The sequence below is a fragment of the Chelmon rostratus genome, chromosome 20, assembly GCF_017976325.1.
Source record: "Chelmon rostratus isolate fCheRos1 chromosome 20, fCheRos1.pri, whole genome shotgun sequence".
Classification (NCBI taxonomy): domain Eukaryota; kingdom Metazoa; phylum Chordata; class Actinopteri; order Chaetodontiformes; family Chaetodontidae; genus Chelmon; species Chelmon rostratus.
In genome coordinates this window covers 14,067,584-14,082,609 of record NC_055677.1, presented here as the reverse complement: position 1 = coordinate 14,082,609, position 15,026 = coordinate 14,067,584, and the positions used below count along the sequence as shown (strand labels likewise).

Genomic DNA, 15,026 nt, shown 5'->3' with positions numbered 1-15,026 from the left:
CCTGCTGACAGTTCGACAGCTCATGATTGCACACTGCAAAAAAAGAAAGAAAAAGAAAAAGAAAAAAAACAGCAGAGCACCTTTTTATCTACATTTTTCTTATGGAATTCCACATGGGATAACATGATTTGCTCATAAGGACCTAATCTAATCAAAACATTTTTTTAAGTTTGCCATCTTGTCTAATCTGTAACAAATTACCTCCTAATCCTTTAATCTTAGAGCCAAAGTTAAAAAAACAAACAAACCCAGTCTTCATTTCACAGCCTCTAGCAGTCTTGAACAGATTCAACAATACAAAGAGCCTGGACACATGGACATTTTTATTTTGTTTTTGGCTGTTGTACCTGTTTTTTGCTTTTTGAAGATGGTCTTCTTCTGACCGCTCACTGATTATTAAACTGTACGTGCAAATATTCAAAAGAACAATGAAGTCTGAACTGGTTTTATTACTTACCTGCTTTGCAGCTACTAATGTGGCGAAGCTGCCCTGCAGAAGGCCACACTGGGTGGAGACCTCCTCAGTTTTTACTGTTTTTCTTTTTATTGTGGATGGATTTCGAGTTTGGCTTCAGCCTGTTGCATCTGGATCTCACTTACACCCCACAGCATCACCCGAAGTACATCCATAGGATGCCAATCTCTGGGATTTACAACTGTTGAATTACCAATGGAAACGTACAAAACTATCGCAATACTCGACCTGGAGGGACCCCTTTGCACTGACACTTCAATACACACAACACATTCAAAACCACACACGCACACAAACATTTCCTCTCCCTCTCTGCATGCAGTGCCACACATACAAGGCGCAACGGTCAGGGAATATCATCTAATACTGAATGCTCTCAGTTACACACACTGTTCAACCTTTGGCACTGTCTTTGTAGCTACACTGAATGATTTTCTTCTCTAAGGACACATGCACAAGCAACCAATTTTTTTCTAGTTAGTACTTTCTTCTTTACTGGATTTCATACTGTTTTTTATAGGCTCCATACTGCACAGATCTTAAACTGTGATTGCACCAGCTTCTTAATACTCTGCTTTCTGTTCTTCTCTACTAACATATTGTCTGGGCTGATGTGTGTGGATGACAGGGAGGCAGACCTGCTGTCAGCCAGTTTTAGGGAGCCAGAATATGCCTGCAAGTGTTGTTTTTTAAATAGGCTGTGATGCCCCAAAAATGACAAGGAAAATGTGTCAGTTAAAGAAAAGACGCTTGAGTCACATAATTACCTGGATCACAGGCTAAGACACAAAGAAACCTGTTGGGACGAATGCTAAATCAGTTCAGAGTCCTTCACTCTTCTGCTCCTGGCTTTTCTACTAATAAACATTGTACGACTTCATCAAAGGAACCACCGCAGCTGTGTGTGAATCTGAATGTAGCTTGACATCGCTGTAGATCATTGGTCAGCATATATTTTCCTCTGTTGGTCTGCTTTCCTCTTTGTCCCTCTGTTGTGGGGGCAAGACAAATGGTGGACTTTACTGTTTTCTAAGCCCCCGTTATCTGAAAAATGAAGACAAACTGCTGCATAGTGTTGCAGCCTTGCAAAGCACCACTTGTTTTAAGAATGAGGGGGTGTAATGCAGTCTTAAAAGGCCTTTGTCAGTGATTCAGTGAGGCAAGTTACAGGGAGCAGAGTGTTCCCTACCCGTCAGTTAAAGAGGGGGGTTTTCATAGGAAAAGACATTCGAGATGATGCAAGTTTCCCTATAATCCTAACCACAAGGGTACCAATGACGCTTGAGGGTCATTCTAGTTCATGATAGCTTTCCCATCTCATTTAGAATGTGATGATTGATCCACAACACTGCTCCAGGTTCAGATATCTTTTCAGCCTCCTCATGGTGTGTTGTGGGACATGCCGTGGGGTAACCTGAGCCGAGGTCTGCTGTGAGAGCGTTTCCCCACCTGATAAAAAGGGCAAGCAAAAGGTCATTTGGGTAGCAGAGTATGATCATGTCCCTCCATGTTTTCTCTGACTGTGCTCTTTGCTCCTTTGTTTTACTGTGCTAGATTTAGTGCTGATTGAAAAAAGAGTGATTAGACGGAAAGGGACGGTGACATTAGGTTACTTTTAGGGTGACTGAGATGGGCAACAATCTAAACCTTCAAAGTATAAAAAAAGGATATTTTCTTAATCAGCTGTGATGATGACTGCAACAGTTGCCTGAAGAGTCCAAAAAATAGTAATATTACTCTATGATTGGGAAACTACACTGTCCCCGATCAAATGATATTAATGATGAGATTTAGAGAGAGTAGGGTACTATGAACTGGACAAGGAGCGATCATTATGCATCATATGTTTTGTTTAAATATGGCGTCCTCCTCGGTTGATGTCCCACCTGCCACAGTTTTGTGCGTAAATAGAAGTTGTGTCTCCTCTTCTTCCAAGAATGACACGGTGAAAATTAAAGTTTAACCTTCGGGTGCCTCGATCTGTTGCACTGGCATATACACAGTAATGACATCAACCACAGAGGCCACCATATTGCCACCTGATCAGCTCGTTGTGCTGTATTTTCTTTCCAGACTGATACTCCCTTTCTTTTCTTCTTCCACTTCTCCAAATCTGGACTTTTTACGTGGTCATTCGCTGTGATGAAAAGCACATTATGTTTTCCTTCTTTTTGTTACCGTCTGTCTGTTCACAGTGTGAAGTCTTTCCACTTTTCATATTTAATGAATAAAACGGTGTTTGCGCTGATAGACGAGCTCCTGACGTCTTTGTAACCACATTCACATGAGCATCCATACACATTTCTGTCAGAGGCTTCGTTTGCTGTATAATTAGAGCCAAACTAGATAGAGCCCTTCTCTCCTCAACTCCCCTCCTCCATCTTTCCTCCCCCACACCCGGGTGGCTTAAATCCCTGAGGAGTAGGTAGGGTGGGAGAGAGGGTGAGAAACAGAGATGCTTTTGTTTATGTGCAGCATGTGGCATTTTTGTTGTGGCGTCGCACTACGGAGAGAGGTCTGCTTGGCTTGGGAGTTAGAGGTTATCAATATATTCTATTGATTGCTGAGATGAAGGCCTGGCCAGTGTGTTATTGTCCGCGGTTGGTCTCTGGTGGGAAAAGACACATAGGGACACAGACAGACATCCAAATTGATGACAAAGACAGGCAGCTGCACAGCTGATGCATGTGGATCCGCTACCTGTGTGTGTTCCGAATACAGATGAAAGGGAGGGCCCCATTGTTTCGAGGAAGACACATGTTGCTAAAGAAAGCTCGTATGTTGTTGTGGTGTGGGTGCACATGCATGTGTAGTGGGAGGAGGATTTGGTGCAGTGCGAATCCCCTTTGTAATGGTGCAGCAAACGTCCAACCCCCTCCCTCTCCATCCTGCTCTCTCTCCGCTTCTGCTTGCTGAGGTTTATGTAAAAGCCTTACGTAAGACCACAACACTCACTTGTACCGGCCCACCAGATCAAAGCCAGCGATGCTGACAGTGAGAATGGTCCGCGCTGGTGCGTGCGCATGCGCGTGTCGGCTGATCTCGTCAGCTTGGCTGCTGGATGTGGACACTCATCCTCATTGTGAGCCATGGTCGTGCCCCTGCGTGCGTGTTTGTTTTGGTGCACAAATCTGGCAGAAGTGCACGGATTTAGTTTGTGCTGAACAACAACGTTCTTGTACAAAACGATGAAGAGAAAAGGACAAGGGTGGGGGAAGAGGAAGAAATGCACGAAGAAGAAGGAGAACAAGATTTATTGCAAATGTGAGGGAGGGTTTGTCTGGCTTCAGTGCTCTTAAATGAAGCTTTCAGCTAGCCTGTGTAACCTTTTGATGAACAACAGCCACAAGTGGCAATAATGGGATAATGGTATGCTAAAACATAGTGTAATCAGAGTCATTAGATCAGCAAATTGATTCAGTAATGTCAGTTAGAGCAATATCCGTCTAATGCTTGCTAACATTAGCAACCAGCTATTATACCAGACCAAACAAGGCTGAACAGGCAAAACTCATGAGTGTGCTAAATGGAAAAAGGCTGTGTTTTATTGCTTTTTAACTCTTTATTTGGAAGGCTATGAATGTGCTGTTGCTTCACATACACAGTCTTGCTTTCATACAAATATATGAAACTTTGACTGAATCATTATTTCTTGGTTAAAATGCTAAAAAGAGGAGATGTTTTTTCTTAATACACAGAACACTTGTACAGTAGACAGTCACTAATCTTGTAGCAGAAGAGCAAACTGATATGACAAAAAAATCTCATCTTGGTAGTGGGTAGGGTTTACTTGCAATGATAAATGTGTGTGTCTGTGTGTGTGTGTGTGTGTGTGTGTGTGTGTGTGAGCAGATTTGTATTTCTGCCATTGTGGGGACACAGATCTGTTTACACAGTCACATTGTGGGGACTCACCTTCCTCATGGGGACATGGCAGGAGCCCCCAGAATGTAAATAATTGAATTTTAGGGTGAAGGCTTGGGATAAGGTTAGGGTAAGGGTTAGGGTTAGGCATGTAGTGGTTCTGGTTTTAGTTACGGCAAATCTCTAGGAAATGAATTTAAGTCTGTGCAATGTCCTCAAAAGTGATGGAAACATGACTGTGTGTGTGTGTGGGTATGTGTGTGTATGTGTGTGTTTCTGCGATGGAGCCCTGAGCACCATTCAAAAGCTGTACCCCACATTCAGCATGGCAGCCTCTCTCCAGTCGTTCCCATAGTAACTCCACTAGGTCAACCAATGAAAAGAGGGGGTTGGGCAGGAAGGAGGATGGGAGAGTGTTTGGGGGGGCAGTGGTGGTTTGCGTGAGATGGAGTTGAAATGGTGCAGTAAAACATTTATACATATAAAAACACACACACACTGACCCACATGTTGAAACGCACATGCAGATTGTTTTTGCCCATGCACACACACTCAAGGCCTCAGCCCTACGACACCTTGTCACACATCCACATAAATTCCTCATGCACAGGTTCCTCTCTCTGGTATTCACCTCTGCAACCTCATGGGAAGCCCCCATCACCATCACCACCGCCGCTGACACTATTTTTTCTCTCTGTGCATCCCCCTCTTTCTGTTGATGTCCTCTCTAACTCCTCTCACGCTCAGATGACACCACAGTTCCTCTCAGGGCGATGTTGTGTAATCCTCCCACTTGTCAATAATTCATCAGCAGACAACTTTTCACCCCGTGAATGAGCGTGAAGACAGCGCTGCACAGTGTGATGCTGAGTGAAGCTTTAACCCCGCAGAAAGTCACGCGTGTGGATCTGGTTCACTTGTTCAACGGCATGAAAGATGAACAAGCACATGGTCCTATACGGTGACTTTGAAACAATGTCAACTCCAGGCTAAAAGAAATTTAATTAAGTTACCAACTGAATGAGAATTGAATTATGAATCACAAGATGAGTGATGACTGAAATTACCTTTAAGGACACAAGGTCAGGGAAGTTAGTAATTGACTGATTCACAGTAAAATGGCTTGATTTTAGCATTCAGTATTGAATTAACGTTTCCTCCTCACTGAATCTGTGCTTAAACCCTTCGTTAGACACACAACTGATGTGTCTCGTGAGTTCCTAAATGAATTCCAACATTGAACACTCGAGTGTAATTACCTGATAAAAAGAAGGTAAACATCAAGAGCTCAACATTAACACATGGCGGCTCCCCCCCTGCAAAGTGCTGCCTCTCATTCACAAGAGAAACAATGCTGAAAAATGCATTAGGAGGTTGGGCAGGCTGGGGGATATGGTTGTGTTTGTGAGTGGGTGCATTCCGGGCTGAGGGCTACGTATTCTTTGGAAAGCGTCTTCTGCATGACTGGCCTGCCAGCTTCTATATCTCTGAGCCCCGAGGCTCCCAGTTATACCTGTTACCAGAAAGGCAACCTGCACAGAGGAAGAAAGAAAGCCAGTAAAACAACCTGTAGTTTTAAAAAGGGATTTCAGAAGTTCTCAAAACGGGTCAGACCAGCTCTTTGGGACCCTGAGGGAGAGGAGAGGAATTCTTCTTCTCACCAGACTGAGTGAAACTAAATAAAAAGTCCATCACGGTGGAGGTGGTGATTACTTCTAATCTGCCGCTGAGAGTGACTTTGATGTACTTTTTTATTGTAGGTTTGGGTTCAATGTGGGTAAACTGTCTGACGATGATTTGGCTTTTTATTAGATTTTTCCAAAATTATCTGAATTTTTTAAAGACCTGACCAGGATATATTACCCCTTATCTGGATATCCACTGGAAGCCCCGAAACATTGGCTACTGCCCTCAGAGGCTAAATTGTCATGAAATATCTGACATTTTTCACCAGGAAGCTGGACTAGTGGACTAGTGACCACACATTTCAATATAGTTGTTGTTGTTCTAAAAAAAATGTATGTTCATTATTGGTATGATCATCACATCGGTTTGCACTGTGTAAAGCTGCTTTATTGTCAAAGGCCACAAATAACTCAGAACAGTAAACCCATATGCCAAAAAGAAAAAGGCACATCAAGCAGTGCATAACTGTCACCAAAATTAGTTTTCTCTTTTTCACTCATAACAAAGAATAGTCAAAAGTCCAGGGAATACCCTGTAGAGCCAAGGGAATAGCATCCACTGAAACAATCAATGCAAAAGTTTCTATTATTCACAGGTTTCTCACTGCCAGTGAAAACCTTTCCAGTATGTTCCATGTTCACAGTGACCACCTACAGTTACAGTAAGGTCAAGAACAACCCCAGTTCCAAAAAGGTTGGGATGCTGTGTAAAGCATGAGTAAAACACAATGTGATCATTTGCTAATCCTCTTTGAAATGCATTCAATTGAAAACAATACAAAGACGATATATTTAATGTTTCACCTCATCAACTTCATTGATTTTTGTAAATATCTGCTTGTTCTGAATTTGATGCAGAAACATGTTTCAAACAAGTTGTGACGGGAGCAACTAAAGACTGAGAAAGATGTGGAACGCTCCAGAAACACCTGTTTGGATCATTCCACAGGTAACAGGTTAATTGGTAACAGGTGATAGCATCATGATTGGGTATGAAAGGAGCATCCTGGAAAGGCTCAGTGGTTCACAACAAGGATGGAGCGAGGTTCACCACCTTTGTCGGTTGAAGGTAAAAGTCGATGTGCAGATGAATACATTGTTTTTATTTTTATTCTGTTTTACATGTTTACGTCCCAACTTTTTTGGAATTGGGTGAATTGTAGAAATAAGTTATTACTTTGTACAGTAAAGACAAATTAGAAACTAAAAAAAAAAACACTTTACCCCAACATTGGCCAACCAAACACTCCTGTTTGGCCTCTGTGTCATTCACTTCACATGTAATATTTGCAGTTACAAGATACAAAAAGCTGTTGGATGTGACACAATGTCTCTGCTTTGGTTCTCTCTGTCTCAAACCATCTCATATTCTTACCTTTCCTTCTCTGCGAGGAGACTGTTTGCTGTTGTTGTATCTGAATCCATCACAAAGAGCAATTAAAGGTAAAGTACATCTGAATTGTGTGTGGAGCGGGCCAGGTGCCACAAGGGGTCTTATGTGGGCTTAGCTCCTCAGTTTTGCTATATATTTTGCCCACTCTGCTTAAGCTCTGCCTATCTATAAAAAACAGCACAAACAATAAGAAATATTGGCTGAGATACATGTGACAGTAGCTCAGCTGTTGTTTCAGAACCATGGACAGCACTGTTCATTGAGCTTAGGCGTTTTGAGACAGTAAGCCTTATGTTGTTGCATTCAACTTATTCTGTCTGAGGCTACTGCATTATTAAATTCTTTTGTTTTTTATGCCCCCTCACTCACTTCCTTATGGCCAGGTGTGAAGGCAAGGATAGAGTCTCTGCACTTCAAGCTGATAAAGTTTACACTGACTTTAAGTTCAAATAGACTTTGGAGGCTGTAGTTCATTCTTTTATTTCCTCTCACCTCCACTCATACAATTCTCTCTATGTATGAATCAGTCATTCAGCCCTATCTCGCCTGCAGCTGGTTCAAAATGCAGCAGTGAGACTCCACACTGGTACCAGGACGAGAGACCATGTCTCCTAAGTACTGGCCTCTGACAACTGATTTTAAGATTGCTTTATTTGTTTTAAAAGTACAGCATGACTTTTCACAAATGACTTTGGTCATTTTTGGAGACATTACATAGACTTACATTCATTTCCTGGAGACTTACCCAAAGCCCATCCATTGCCGTGATTGGTCTGACCCTGACACTAAACCTGACGTTAACCACTGACCTCAGCTGTTTTCCAGTTGGGGACGCAGCTATTGTCTCCAATTGGCCATCCCCTATTCACTGGTCTATAGTCTGCAATTTGCCCCTGAACACAAGCACACACACACACACACACACACACACACACAGGTTTGCATATATGACTCTATACCTGATCACACACCCAAGACAGAACTACTTGAGTTCCATCTCTATGGGCTGGAACCCCAGTGGATAAAAAGTCAACTGCAATCCCAGATCCACATCCTCATTCAGCTTGGTGGAGCATCAATATCCACAGTGATGAAAGTGTACAGTACATCCTTCACAATCTCCTTGACTGTGTAATTTAGGGAATTAATCCCGTCTTTATCCATGGTCCAGTGGGTTTGGCCCAGTTTGGAAGGATTCTCTGGATTAGGCTCATTGTGCAAGTCTCTCATATGTTTGATCATCCTGTACTTTCCTGTCATCGAGTCAGGTCGAGAAATGGACATACCATGGAAGATAATTCGCTTATAGATATCATCGTCCTCCCCACCCCAGCCCCAGTAAGTGTTCGGGAAGCCGTTAATCTCCAAGTATTGCCTCTTTGACAATGCAGAAACCCCACCAAAGTAGGTGTTGTAGGGTAAGTGGAAATTAAACTTGTCCATAGCCACAGCCAGGTGTCTGGGATTGTCAAAGCATCTGTAGAAGTTACGGTCGTCCATTGGAACCAGATCTACGTCAGAGAAGACAAAGCAATCGTAGTCATATTCCTTCAGTGCTTCAACATAGCCCGCGTTCATCAGTTTAGCCCGGTTGAACACTCCCTCTCCATCCTGGTTGATGATATACACGCCATAGTCCAACTGCTGTCGCCTCAGTATGGGATGGAGGTAAAACAGCCAGTGCTTCAGGTGATCGTGCCGGTTACGGAATGGGATGATGATTGCCACCTAGGCAAATCAAACAATTAAGTTTGCTTTAACATTAATCTAGAGAATCATTGAGGCTCAAAATAACCCCTCAGAATATCAGTAAGTCTGTTAGCAGAGAATTATATGGTGAAGTTATATTTTGAGCACAAAGTAAATTTTTATTTAAGTGAGTTACTAAACACTTACTACCAAGAGTGTGAGTGCCCTGTCAGTACCCTCTCTGGTTTCACTTTGGAGCTCATTTTGGTTTTTTAGTTAATTAGAGTGAAATGAAATAAAACAGTAAACAAAATGTACAAACGTGTTTCACATAAAATTGAATGATAGATACACAAAAAAACAATAAAGTTGACATAACCTATTTCTACACTTGGACTGCCCAAAACTCCTATTACAGCTTTGCCTGTGCTACATTAGACACCTGAAGTTGTTGCAGATTCAGGTTTCACCCTCCTCACACATTATCCAAATAGAACATGTTAGAACACTTAAGATATGATACCTCTTTTTAAATAAGATTCTGCGTGTATAAAATCATGGCAAACTCTTCCAGAGCTGTCAGTTATTGTTTTCCTATACTTTCCTTGTTTATTCTGTTCATCTATTAATGTTCATTCACCCACCTTGTGTTTGGAGATGCAGTCCGTTGGCTTGTACCGTCCTCCCTCCTGAAGAAAAGAACTGACATCCTTTCTCACCTGATCCAAAGTCCGTTCAGGATCAAAATCCACGTGTAGGGGGCCAACTAGTTCTGGAGGGGCGTCAGGGCAGGGTCCTAAAGTCTTGTTTGTAGAGGCTGTCTTCTGTGTCATCCCTTGGCTGACTTTTGGGACTTCAGGTTTCATTTCCCACACCTGCCGCACATATTCTTTTGTCGTCATGGAAAGGGTGCCATTTCCAGAACGTGTCTGAACAAAAAAAGCTAAAGTGCCGTCTTTGCTGTAGTACAGAGCCACAGAAAAACACACCAGACTGAGCAAAGCAAAAACGGCCAGGACTCTGAAGAGTTTTTTCAGCATTTTTGTCACCCCTGAAGTTGAGCGCTGTATGCTCAACGGCTCCCGTAAAGCTCTGCTACCTGTATTTCCCTTTGCAAGTCAAAGGTGTTCGAAAGACAAGAGCAGCCAAACAGGTTTTTACTGTGTTTGAGCAGCTTCCTTTTTGAAGTCAGCTGATCCGGTGGGGGCTCACATTTATTGTTAATAATTAATAATGCGTGTTTTCATTGTTTCCTCTTACCCAGAACAAAAGCATTGGTTCAGTTGAAAGAGTACTGATGTGTATCTTGTATATGTCTACAATACTGTCATATTACTGCCTTTAACCTGTATAGTGCTTTTAGACAGATGTTGAATTCTATGACACAAAACTAAACTAAAGTTATGCACTAAAAACATTACTTCATACTTCATTATTGGTTTATGGTCTTTGAAAACTATAGTACAACTACCATAAATAATAGAGCAATAATAATAGTTCTGTATGTGGTCAAATGGGGCCCTCTGCTGGTGTGTGATTGTGCTTGCTCAGCCTCACAGGCCAGGTGGTTGCACCCAACCCCTCCAAGAAGCCCTCACAGGATAATGGTATGCTAAAACATAGTGTAATCAGAGTCATTAGATCAGCAAATTGATTCAGTAATGTCAGTTAGAGCAATATCCGTCTAATGCTTGCTAACATTAGCAACCAGCTATTATACCAGACCAAACAAGGCTGAACAGGCAAAACTCATGAGTGTGCTAAATGGAAAAAGGCTGTGTTTTATTGCTTTTTAACTCTTTATTTGGAAGGCTATGAATGTGCTGTTGCTTCACATACACAGTCTTGCTTTCATACAAATATATGAAACTTTGACTGAATCATTATTTCTTGGTTAAAATGCTAAAAAGAGGAGATGTTTTTTCTTAATACACAGAACACTTGTACAGTAGACAGTCACTAATCTTGTAGCAGAAGAGCAAACTGATATGACAAAAAAATCTCATCTTGGTAGTGGGTAGGGTTTACTTGCAATGATAAATGTGTGTGTCTGTGTGTGTGTGTGTGTGTGTGTGTGAGCAGATTTGTATTTCTGCCATTGTGGGGACACAGATCTGTTTACACTGTCACATTGTGGGGACTCACCTTCCTCATGGGGACATGGCAGGAGCCCCCAGAATGTAAATAATTGAATTTTAGGGTGAAGGCTTGGGATAAGGTTAGGGTAAGGGTTAGGGTTAGGCATGTAGTGGTTCTGGTTTTAGTTACGGCAAATCTCTAGGAAATGAATTTAAGTCTGTGCAATGTCCTCAAAAGTGATGGAAACATGACTGTGTGTGTGTGTGGGTATGTGTGTGTATGTGTGTGTTTCTGCGATGGAGGCCTGAGCACCATTCAAAAGCTGTACCCCACATTCAGCATGGCAGCCTCTCTCCAGTCATTCCCATAGTAACTCCACTAGGTCAACCAATGAAAAGAGGGGGTTGGGCAGGAAGGAGGATGGGATAGTGTTTGGGGGGGCAGTGGTGGTTTGCATGAGATGGAGTTGAAATGGTGCAGTAAAACATTTATACATATAAAAACACACAGACACTGACCCACATGTTGAAACGCACATGCAGATTGTTTTTGCCCATGCACACACACTCAAGGCCTCAGCCCTACGACACCTTGTCAAGGTGCAAACATCCCTTCATAAACCATCGATATGAGCATTAAGAAAAGGAGAAACATAGTGACTGAGATTTAGCACACATCCACATCAATTCCTCATGCACAGGTTCCTCTCTCTGGTATTCACCTCTGCCCCCATCACCATCACCACCGCCGCTGCCGCCAATTTTTCTCTCTGTGCATCCACCTCTTTTTGTTGATGTCCTCCCTAACTCCTCTCACGCTCAGATGACACCACAGTTCCTCTCAGGGCGATGTTGTGTAATCCTCCCACTTTTCAATAATTCATCAGTGGACAACTTTTCACCCCATGAATGAGCGTGAAGACAGCTCTGCACAATGTGATGCTGAGTGAAGCTTTAACCCCGCAGAAAGTCATGCGTGTGGATCTGGTTCACTTGTTCAACAGCATAAAAGATGAACAAGCACATGGTCCTATATGGTGACTTTGAAACAATGTCAACTCCAGGCTAAAAGAAATTTAATTAAGTTACCAACTGAATGAGAATTGAATTATGAATCACAAGATGAGTGATGACTGAAATTACCTTTAAGGACACAAGGTCAGGGAAGTTAGTAATTGACTGATTCACAGTAAAATGGCTTGATTTTAGCATTCAGTATTGAATTAACGTTTCCTCCTCACTGAATCTGTGCTTAAACCCTTCGTTAGACACACAACTGATGTGTCTCGTGAGTTCCTAAATGAATTCCAACATTGAACACTCGAGTGTAATTACCTGATAAAAAGAAGGTAAACATCAAGAGCTCAACATTAACACATGGCGGCTCCCCCCCTGCAAAGTGCTGCCTCTCATTCACAAGAGAAACAATGCTGAAAAATGCATTAGGAGGTTGGGCAGGCTGGGGGATATGGTTGTGTTTGTGAGTGGGTGCATTCCGGGCTGAGGGCTACGTATTCTTTGGAAAGCGTCTTCTGCATGACTGGCCTGCCAGCTTCTATATCTCTGAGCCCCGAGGCTCCCAGTTATACCTGTGACCAGAAAGGCAACCTGCACAGAGGAAGAAAGAAAGCCAGTAAAACAACCTGTAGTTTAAAAAAGGGATTTCAGAAGTTCTCAAAACGGGTCATACCAGCTCTTTGGGACCCTGAGGGAGAGGAGAGGAATTCTTCTTCTCACCAGACTGAGTGAAACTAAATAAAAAGTCCATCACGGTGGAGGTGGTGATTACTTCTAATCTGCCGCTGAGAGTGACTTTGATGTACTTTTTTATTGTAGGTTTGGGTTCAATGTGGGTAAACTGTCTGACGATGATTTGGCTTTTTATTAGATTTTTCCAAAATTATCTGAATTTTTTAAAGACCTGACCAGGATATATATTACCCCTTATCTGGATATCCACTGGAAGCCCCGAAACATTGGCTACTGCCCTCAGAGGCTAAATTGTCATGAAATATCTGACATTTTTCACCAGGAAGCTGGACTAGTGGACTAGTGACCACACATTTCAATATAGTTGTTGTTCTAAAAAAAAAATGTATGTTTATTATTGGTCTGAACATCACATCGGTTTGCACTGTGTAAAGCTGCTTTATTGTCAAAGGCCACAAATAACTCAGAACAGTAAACCCATATGCCAAAAAGAAAAAGGCACATCAAGCAGTGCATAACTGTCACCAAAATTAGTTTTCTCTTTTTCACTCATAACAAAGAATAGTCAAAAGTCTAGGGAATACCCTGTAGAGCCAAGGGAATAGCATCCACTGAAACAATCAATGCAAAAGTTTCTATTATTCACAGGTTTCTCACTGCCAGTGAAAACCTTTCCAGTATGTTCCATGTTCACAGTGACCACCTACAGTTACAGTAAGGTCAAGAACAACCCCAGTTCCAAAAAGGTTGGGATGCTGTGTAAAGCATGAGTAAAAAAAAAAATGTGATCATTTGCTAATCCTCTTTGAAATGCATTCAATTGAAAACAATACAAAGACGATATATTTAATGCTTGACCTCATCACCTTCATTGATTTTTGTAAATATCTGCTTGTTCTGAATTTGATGCAGAAACACGTTTCAAACAAGTCGGGACAGGAGCAACTAAAGACTGAGAAAGATGTGGAACGCTCCAGAAAGACCTGTTTGGATCATTCCACAGGTAAACAGGTTGATTGGTAACAGGTGATAGCATCATGATTGGATATGAAAGATTCAGTGGTTCACAACAAGGATGAAGGGAGCTTCACCACCTTTGTCGGTTGAAGGTAAAAGTCGATTTGCAGATGAATACATTCTATTTTTATTTTTATTCTGTTTTACATGTTTACGTCCCAACTTTTTTGGAATCGCTTGAATTGTAGAAATAAGTTATTACTTTGTACAGTAAAGACAAATTAGAAACTAAAAAAAACCACTTTACCCCAACATTGGCCAACCAAACACTCCTGTTTGGCCTCTGTGTCATTCACTTCACATGTAATATTTGCAGTTACAAGATACAAAAAGCTGTTGGATGTGACACAATGTCTCTGCTTTGGTTCTCTCTGTCTCAAACCATCTCATATTCTTACCTTTCCTTCTCTGCGAGGAGACTGTTTGCTGTTGTTGTATCTGAATCCATCACAAAGAGCAATTAAAGGTAAAGTACATCTGAATTGTGTGTGGAGCGGGCCAGGTGCCACAAGGGGTCTTATGTGGGCTTAGCTCCTCAGTTTTGCTATATATTTTGCCCACTCTGCTTAAGCTCTGCCTATCTATAAAAAACAGCACAAACAATAAGAAATATTGGCTGAGATACATGTGACAGTAGCTCAGCTGTTGTTTCAGAACCATGGACAGCACTGTTCATTGAGCTTAGGCGTTTTGAGACAGTAAGCCTTATGTTGTTGCATTCAACTTATTCTGTCTGAGGCTACTGCATTATTAAATTCTTTTGTTTTTTATGCCCCCTCACTCACTTCCTTATGGCCAGGTGTGAAGGCAAGGATAGAGTCTCTGCACTTCAAGCTGATAAAGTTTACACTGACTTTAAGTTCAAATAGACTTTGGAGGCTGTAGTTCATGCTTTTATTTCCTCTCACCTCCACTCATACAATTCTCTCTATGTATGAATCAGTCATTCAGCCCTATCTCGCCTGCAGCTGGTTCAAAATGCAGCAGTGAGACTCCACACTGGTACCAGGACGAGAGACCATGTCTCCCAAATACTGGCCTCTCACAACTGATTTTAAGATTGCTTTATTTGTTTTAAAAGTACAGCATGACTTTTCACAAATGACTTTGGTCAT

General features: G+C 41.9%; 1 protein-coding gene across 1 annotated transcript; it reads right to left on the bottom strand.

The window, feature by feature from the left end:
- Positions 1–7,251: 7,251 nt before the first annotated feature.
- Positions 7,252–10,210, bottom strand: LOC121623997 (beta-1,4-galactosyltransferase 1-like). The gene is made up of 2 exons (XM_041961578.1): positions 9,751–10,210; positions 7,252–9,145 (listed from the first exon to the last, which is right to left on the bottom strand). Exons 1-2 carry the CDS (start codon positions 10,144–10,146, stop codon positions 8,477–8,479), a joined length of 1,065 nt encoding a protein of 354 aa, XP_041817512.1. The 5' UTR covers positions 10,147–10,210; the 3' UTR covers positions 7,252–8,476.
- Positions 10,211–15,026: the final 4,816 nt, after the last annotated feature.